Here is a 9,425-nt window from a genome sequence, read left to right on the forward strand (position 1 = left end):
ATTTCTGAACAACAGACTAGAGAAATCATATAAGTAAAGAAATTGCGTGTTAAATTAATTACACAATCAGAGGGGAAAAATTGTTGCCTGCTCTGCTTTACACCTCATGAATGTCTGATGCTACATTGCCGGTTGCCTGAAATGGCAACAAAAAAATTACATAATTTTTTTAATAAGCCGATTGGTCAAACGTATATCAAAATCAATAGTCATCTATTAAAAAAACAGAGGTGGTATCATATAATATATTTCTGAACAGACTAGAGAAATCATATAAATAAAGAAATTGCGTGTTAAATTAATTACACAATCAGAGGGGAAAAATTGTTGCCTGCTCTGCTTTACACCTCATGAATGGCTGATGCTACATTGCCGGTTGCCTGAAATGGCAACAAGGACTACACTATTCCATATGTACACCGTGGTGTGCTTTTTGTGCTACAGACTTTTGACATGAAACAGGCTAAAAATCTACATCAACTAGCTTGACCACCGCAATTCGATGCTGATGGACTTGCTTTAGGACTTTCAGGGCCATCAGGAACTTTGAGTTTTTCTTTTTCCACAGCATTTAGTGGGGGTAAAATTGTGGCTGATTCATCATGTTTTCGAGTATCCAACTGCATTGCCGCCTCTGATGACCTGTTGGCTTCTGCTATCCCAGTAAAGCAACCATTGAAAATTAAAGAAACAAACAATAAAAAAAGTTAGTGCTGCAATAAGCAACAACTCATTTCGCATATATAAATGAATATTTGAATAAAATGCTATAGCATTTTAGAATATCCATGCAGCTAAACAATGTTGTGTCAACAAATCAATTTTAAATCTTCGTAATGTGGTAGTATCACAAATATTTCACTGAGGTTCTATAGGAATTGGGCTAGGAATTTATGAATTACTCCCTCTTTCCCAAATTGATCATCATATAATAGAATTCAAAATTTCTCAAATTGATGATTATATAACCGCATGGACACGGATTTCATTAGAATACAATTAATGCAGCATGAGAGAATGTGTGCATGCTAAGGTGTAATTGGCATGGTGTTTTAAACGATGAATGCATTGTGGAAGAATGTGTGCATGGTGTCTTGATTGATGTGATTTAAATTGTCCTTGGTAATGCATAAACTTATATGATGATCAATTTGGGAAGGAGGGAGTAATCAACTTCAAAATCTCCACAAGAAGGCTAACAAGAGTTGTTTTCTTTGGAACCACTATATATATCCTAGATATGATCTAACTTGTGTATAGTTCTAACCACATTGCTGAAATTTAAATTTTCTGAATTTAACTCACCATGTTAACTTTCCTATACAAATACGACAGTTCCTGCTACTTCCAATAGGTTAACTTGAAAACTAAGTGCACTAGCAGGGGTTTATTCACTTGCACAATAACCAACTCTAGTGAGCTCAATATGTCAAATCACCCTCTGTCAATTTATCAACATCGTTTAAGGGATAGAAATATCTTAGCAAATTCCGTACCATTTATTTTTCCACGTGTGATGACTGTCCGGAGGTAGTCTCGAAACCCTGTCAACACTGCTTTTTCTTGCTGAGCATTTAGTTCTGAAGTGTCTTGATCATGCAATGCCACTGGAAATGAAATTCTATAATCCGTTCCAAATGTACTATCTTGCTCATCACACATCAATGCTTGTGTTCCTGGAGAGGCTGGCCTAGAATCCTCTAGGCTGTTACAGCAAGGACCAAAATCACCTCCATTTTGCTGATCCATATTGGTTGCACCATCAGAATCTGTGTGGATTTCCCTTTCTACTTCCATCTCCCCTTTGTTTTCTGCAAAATCGAAAATATTTTTTTAATAAAAATACAGTAACAGTACTCCATCAGCATTTGGTGCTCAAACTATATAAATAAATTAATGTATACTAAAGTTTGCACCAAAGTGATAGTTTGCAATGGACACGCAACTTAATGAGACAAAGCTATCTTCTGTAGGCACATAATTTTCAAATTGAAAATAGCAAACAGAATGTCTATTGACACACTCATACTAATTGTATTGCAAAACACTCATGCAAGACATATTCCATTTTTCTTATTAATAGTTTATAAAAATATATGCAGGCATCTGGAGTCCTCCATCCATGTTCAGTTAACATTTTGACCAGCCAAGTAACATGCAACTAAAAACACAGGAAGGATAATGTCTTTCTGATCACCGAGGTAGTCCACCTTTCCATCATGAATGTATTTTTCTTATATGATGCTTCGACTATGACTTGGTCAAACTTTTGAAACTTAACCATCAATAGTTCTCAAAATATTTAGTTTGAAAACATAGAAATCATATGGGTAGATTATTTTTTTCATTATATGTACTTTTGCAATATTATATTATTTAGGCATTATCGTTATATTCTAATAGAAAATAGTGGTCAAAATTGCGCACCATAGACCGAATAAAGTTAACAGCCTCATATATTTAAATACAGAGTAATTTATCTATTTTGCATGTTCATTCATGGAAGTTCTGAAATTAGATCAGTTAAAGGAGAACAATAAAATCGTGTACCAGCTGTCGTCAGGAATGCGTCTGCTGCCTTTCTGCATACAATCACCAAATGCTTGGCTAGACCAGTAGCATCCGTAGGGCTGATAGTGTTTGCTAACGCAGACCTAAAAAATATTTGATAAGTAAACAAAATAAGTATCAAGGTACACAACTGCAGCAATTTCTGTTAACAAGCATGTCCAGGAAGTAGTGCCTATATTTGTTAGCATGCAGCCAAACTGTTCAAATTTTGGCTACTGACATAGGTAAACGAACATTTTCTTAATATTAATATATTCAATACAGCAAATCAGAATACTTCCATGATGATATATTTTTGCAGTATGTTATTATCATGCTTCAAATTAGTAGTCCAAATGATATTTTTAAGATCAGTTGATTTCCAAACATGTTTTCATGAACAGATAAAATCAACGCTTCAGTATTTTAACATTAACTGTGTGGCTAGTAGAACCTCTAGATGGCAAAACCATAAGAAGTTGATGCCAAAGGGGTACTTTTTTTAAAATCACAAGCCTTGTGAGTTGCCATTCCTGACCACTTGATGACTTGAACACAGGAGGTCACTGCCACAAAGAAGCTGAGATGGTGCTGGCCATCCTTTCTTTATAATCCTTTGGCCATCAATTTATTCTGGATATAATTTGGCTATGGAGTTCATATCTGTTTTTTTCTTAGTTTATCTAGTACAACAATCCAACATGGTTTTACTTACCTATAGACCACGTTAGATCTACTCTGGTAGTTACTATAACACCCTTCGAGTCCAGTCGAAGAAGTAATTTCTGAAGAGTCCACATGGTTAGCCTGTAGAAAACAAGAAACAGTTACGATTCCAGGAAATTCACAGCTAAAGTTACACAAAATCATAGCAGCGTGAAGTTGATGAACAGCCAACTATGTTTTGAGTTTAAAGAACTATCCAGAAGCAAAACTATACTACCGAGAAACAAAATGTGTTACACTATACCAGAATTTAATCTAACAGGTTATTTATCATGGAACCAGCCCAAGTGGACAATACCTCTTGAAACTGTGTTTGCATCGTGCTTCCTTCACCATTTAGTTTCTGATAAAGATGATCTTCTGGAGGCCTTTTCCTACGCACTGGAGAATATCTATACCCTGAGGATCCAATTGCACCATTCAAAGCAACATTGGCAGCATGTTGAATGTTATTTCGATCTGATGAGTTGTCCCCTTGAGTTATAAGCCGTAGCTCCTCGCTTCCTTCAAAATTCTTGCAATCCTGGCATTTACAATTCTTGGAGCAAAGGATATTTGCTTGAAAGCATTCACAGTACTTCTTGAGACATCCTGACTTCTTGCAATGGCAACCTTTATTATGCTTTGGAAGTGAGGCTGGTGCTCCAGCATCATCCTGGTGTGCAGTTAAGATTAATCAAATGCATAAAAATATCACATGAAGAGAATGTTGTATATAAATCTACCAAACAAAATGAGTTTGAAAATTCAAAAGAAACACTAAGCAAAATATAACTGGTTTAACATGGTGGGCAGTGCAGAAGAGTTTAGTTTATAAACAACATAGATTGCAAAATAAAAAATGTGAGCTATTAGCCATTTGGTCTATTAGTGGTTGATACCATGAAATCTTTCTATTAGTCACCTACACACATTCTAGAATGTGCAGGAACTGATCAAATAGTTTGCTACAATTGAGGAACAAGTATAATACGCTGTGCAGAGAGTCCTAAACAAGATCAGCGAGTCCTTCAGCAATCATTTTGTAAATAAACTACTGTTTAGTGTAAAAATGTGCAAAAGCAAGATTTCAGATTACATGGTATGATATATTTCAAGTGATTCCATTTTTTAAAAAACTAAATTTCACTTGATAAAGCAAAAGTGGAATTTTTAACTATAGGCTGTTGCTGTTATGTATCTCTGGTTCAATGTGTGGTGTTTCTAGATACAGATAGAACGTTCATTTTCTGCAAACTATTGGTCAAATGCGGAAATTCTGTCCAGGACTTGCAAACTTATAGATGACCATTTTATTATTAGTTTAGTTTTGTTTAATAGGTAATATTAATTGACTAGCTTTTATTATTAGCATAGAAACACATAAATATAAATATTATTGCATCAAATGATATGTTTTAATGCAACCGATGAGATGTTTAGTTGCTACATAGCTTTTCCTTTTCCAATTTTTTTTGCCAGCCTGGCAAGAAAGGCTGTAGATGAAAATTTATTGAGGTTACAAAAGAGGCTAGCAGCCATTATAGGGCTATTCGTGAGATTCTAGCTTCATCTTAGAAGGTTCAGAAAGCAGACTGTCCTCGTACTCTTGCTCTAGGATTTCTTCCAACTTATAGCCGGCTTCATTAGCATCGTCTTGTAGGGTACATAATAAATATGAAAGCAGAAATGTAGAACTAATATGTTGTATAAGTTTTATTACCTACTTTATCTTAGAGGGTATCTACTGTTGTGTGTAAGCTATTCCCCTATTGGATGTTGCAAAAATACATGATGCACATTAACATTCTATTAGAGGAAAGCATGTAGTACCTTTCTAAGATTAAGTGCATTTGAACCATTTTCAATCTTAGGTTGGAAGGCTTTTGGATTCCGTTGCTTCGTACTGTTAATGGCCTCCTGCCTAGCACTTTCATTCCCAACATAGTTTCCACATTGTTTACAATGGCAGCCATCACAATAAAGACCTGCTGCAAAACACTCGCAGTACCTAACAGATAAAACACCATTAGTGATCTATTCACATGATGAACTGTTTGAAAATAAATGACCTTATTTTATACATTAAACCAGATCCATCAACTCACCCCATGAAACAAGAAACCTTGAATATATGATAGTATAAACCAAAGAGATAAATCTGCAATTTTTGTTTCAAAATTATATATTAAAATTTTATTGATATTCTTACTACCAAAGCATGAGATACTTTTTATAATTCAAATTAACCAAGGACTCTAAAGCACCATTTTGGATCAGAAGGCGCTGGCTACTTGGGCATGGCACAAGCCCGGGGCTAGCTTTATTAGAAAGTGCACATATAATGGATCTTACCCATACAATTGATCTATTTGTCCAGTAAAAAGGTCAAGGATGCTGGAGCATGCTCTAACATTAATTGATCGTGATAATCAACTTAATTTTTATTCAAACAGAAGTCATTGAAATTAATCTTGACGCAATGACAACATTCTTTCCATGCTAATGTAATGTACACGTATGCGTGCTATTAACTTACATGTTTTCTTTTCAATATTTCATAGGAATGTCTAAGTAAACTTTCATGTGCTAGTAAACTCACAGCTTTAGACATTGTGAATTTTTGCAATTACAATGTTTCTTTCTCTTTGTTGAAGGAGTACTCTTAATTTCAGCCACCGGCTTCCTGAAAGAAAACAAAAGGAACATCAGTAAATGGAGTTGTTTAAAAATGTAATATTGTGCTTGCTCTTGTTATCTCCAAACAGGAGGTAACATGACATATGAATCAAGAAATAAAATGGTTTTCACAAGCAACTAGTATACCATGGAAGTTCATTTCCAGTAAATTTGGAGAATATACATATGTCTCTATTGTAGCATAGTGAGATTTTCTCCATATGCACTTTGAGGTGTAAGAGCCACAAAGATAACTCTGTACAACAAAGACCCATGCTCTCAAAATGAAATGCAGTAGATAACTAGATATAGCGGTAGCAAATACATCAAGGTGAATGACATATAGCATACTTACACTGACATTCATAGGAATTCAAATTTGAAAATGCTGAAACATCTAACAGCACTAAAAACAGAACAGCGAGACCATGATAATAGTACATGACAAACTCGATAGTAACAAGCAAAGCACTGTCAAGAAGTAATGCGTCTAATTCTACACTTCCACAGGACTATCTAGTCCCTCCCAAAAAAGAAACTATCTGATTTTGACCTCGATTCTTCTCCTCCTACTTGGGTTCCTACTATATTATATATATCTATGAAACCACATAAAAAAACTTTTGAAAGAAGTTCACTAGACAGATAGATAAAACTCAAAGCTCCTCGATTGAGCTACCAACACAAGACAAATCGCAGCAAGTGGATTCAAAACTCAAAAAAAAGAAACGAAATTTACTCACGGAGGGATGAAGGCCACTGGCCACGGCCTCGGCGTGGGCATCTGAGGCTGCACTGGGGCCGCCGGTTTCTGCTGCGGCTGCGGCTGCGGCGGTGTCGCCTTCGCCTCCGCTGCTGCTGCTGCAGGCGCGGGCGCCGCTGGCTCTGGCTCTGACTCCGGCTGCTGCGGCTGCTGTTGCATCTGCTTCTTCTCCATCATCAACCAAACCAAAATAGGTCACGAGGAAACCAAAAATCCACCAGCCGGGTTCACCGATTCAGCCACATGAACCACTCCGCCCGCCCCAAATACCGAATCTTTGAGCGGCCCTCGCCGGAATTGGCGCGGCTCCGGATCAAAGCAAGCCCCCAAGAACTCCTGGATGGCCTCTCCCAACTCGAAAAAAGAAAAAAGAAAAAGCAAACAAGGGGCAACAAAAAGGGAGGGACCGCCAGGCGGGAGGGGGGATCAAATCCAGCGAGTCGAATTCGGCGTGGGGATGGATGGGAGGAGGAGGTCGGAGAAGCGGAATCGGAGAGGAAAATTTGCGCCTTTTTTTTGGATTTGGGAGGAGAAAAGAAGAAGCTGATGGGCGAACGCAGGGAGGTTTGGTTTGGTCTCTGTCTTCCAAGTTTTTGAATCTCCCCAGTGTTTATATTCCCCTCTGTTTCCTTTTTTATCCACCTCTTCTTCCGACTTTTTCTTTTTTTAAAAAAAAATTGTTTTTGGGTTCCTTAGCTGATGATGGATTTAATTTGGCAGGTTTTTTTGGATGAATCTGTTGCGGATTTGAACGGCAGGTTTTTTTGAAGAATCTTGTTGAGTATTTCACGGGTTTTGAAATTTTTTTTTCTTTCGGACAGATTTGAGCTGTTGATTTGTCATCGGACGGGTGATTACATTTACAGCAATGCTCCTAAGGACAGGATACATATGGCCCACGTACTGGTTGGGTATCACTTCGACTGTCCGACATGGATATATGGTGCATAGAAAATGTCCTTTTTAAATGAGAAAAATTCATAAAATCCAGGATAATTTTACACATGACATGTACCACGCCGTTATCCTTATTTAACTTGTTATATTGTAGCAAAATAAAAGGCGTCTAGCTTGATATCTGATTATACCATTATACTCGTTGTAATTAAAATCTTTATAAAAAGATATATTATAATTATATCTTAATAAAAGAAAAATATATGTTTCAATTGTTAAAGAAATCAATGTTTCATACATTATAGCGACATGTTTCAACATGTATTTTACCGTGTTTCACAAAATTTACACAAATACATGCTCTAACTCTCTCTCTCCCCCCTACCGTACTATTTTATCTCTCTATTCCATTCATACATGCATCTTCAAAATAATATCTCTTCTAAACTACTTATCTGATCTACGATTCAATCACACTGTTATATTCATTGTAATTAAATCTTTACAATAAGATATCTCATGATTATATTTTTCATAAAATAAAATATATGTTTCGAACAGTTAAAACTCGATATGTTTCAACGTGTGTTTTTATTATGTTTCTCAAAATATTTAAATATTACAATTTCTGACTTTTTGCTTCACTATATATAATTTAATATTTCACTCATTATTCAACTCACGACCGTCTGATTTTTTTCAAGGAATCGCCTGATTTGTAATTTCTCCAACAATTAATTGCATATTATTTCCCCCCTCCACCTTACCTTGTTGTCACCCAAAGACCAAGAGTACTCCATCTACAAAAGAAAAAAGGCCTTCGACAATGTGAATTAACCAATGGATTAAGCAATTTACAGTAAAGCAATAAATTTAAGTAGCTGGCGGTGAATATGGAGGAACAAAAATGATCGGGTCACAAATACATGTAAGGACGTAATACGTATATATGCACCCGATACGATAGGTCGGATGGTTCATATGAAAGCTCCACATGACAGGTGCGCTACAAATCGCTCACGAGGCAGCAACGAATCTATAAACTTTCACTAGTTTTGCTATACCAACAACAAATTTGCTATGCACATTGTCGACGTTTGATGCCACGATTCCGGTATTTACATAGTATGTGGATCGTTGGTACTAGGATATATACGAGATTTTAATAAAAAAGATGGGGACGAGGATTTTTATACAGGTTTGGGCCCCTGAATTGTTAGTTAATAACCCTACTCCTGTTGGCCGAAGCTGGTCGTTGTTCTTATTCAGCACAATCACACCAGTACAATATTTGGGGTAGCCTATCTAATTGTTGTCGACTTGGCGGTATGAAGTGTTAACTCGTAGTCGACAACAGGGTAGCATTCCTTCTCGAATCCGCATCCGGCGAGATCAAAAACATCGCTATGTCTCTCCTAACAGTATCCGTAGACACCGTAGGGGACTAGCCATGCTTATATCTAAAGTCGATATCCGACGTCTTATCTTGGCGCATGTTGGCTTGTATATTGACCTTGTGTCTTGATCTATTGTTCTGTCTCCCCTCTCCTTCTAGGGGGCCTTCTTTTTATACCCATAGGTGTCCCCTTGTCCAAGCAGAACTAGGGAAACCAATATGGATACAATCAGAGTAGTCCTTGTCGTTTCCATGTAGAACTCTATTCATCCTTCCTTATGCGGAACTCCTCCTATATCTGAAGGTTGTTTTCATATAAGACATAGTATGTGGTGGGTCCTGCCGAGATTTAGTCAACTACTATTAAGTATATAGTATCCATAACCCTGACAGTAGCTCCCGACTTCAATGCAAATGAACAAATTCATATCCTCA

General features: G+C 36.7%; 1 protein-coding gene across 1 annotated transcript; it reads right to left on the minus strand.

Moving 5' to 3' along the window:
• Positions 1-246: 246 nt before the first annotated feature.
• On the minus strand, positions 247-7,277 carry LOC4340928 (protein tesmin/TSO1-like CXC 7). The gene is made up of 8 exons (XM_015785809.3): positions 6,678-7,277; positions 5,858-5,941; positions 5,089-5,266; positions 3,575-3,931; positions 3,266-3,357; positions 2,551-2,654; positions 1,497-1,811; positions 247-652 (listed from the first exon to the last, which is right to left on the minus strand). The coding sequence occupies exons 1-8, from the start codon at positions 6,872-6,874 to the stop codon at positions 477-479; spliced, it is 1,503 nt and encodes a 500-aa protein (XP_015641295.1). The 5' UTR covers positions 6,875-7,277; the 3' UTR covers positions 247-476.
• Positions 7,278-9,425: the final 2,148 nt, after the last annotated feature.

The sequence above is a fragment of the Oryza sativa genome, chromosome 6, assembly GCF_034140825.1.
Source record: "Oryza sativa Japonica Group chromosome 6, ASM3414082v1".
NCBI lineage: Eukaryota > Viridiplantae > Streptophyta > Magnoliopsida > Poales > Poaceae > Oryza > Oryza sativa.

Coding starts and splice junctions, on each gene's coding strand:
- LOC4340928 (XM_015785809.3), bottom strand. CDS start 6,874: ATGATGGAGAAGAAGCAGATGCAACAGCAGCCGCAGCAGCCGGAGTCA. Junction 2,655..3,265: donor AGATCTAACGTGGTCTATAG/GTAAGTAAAACC, acceptor AATATTTTTTAG/GTCTGCGTTAGCAAACACTA. Junction 1,812..2,550: donor CGCATTCCTGACGACAGCTG/GTACACGATTTT, acceptor TCGATTTTGCAG/AAAACAAAGGGGAGATGGAA.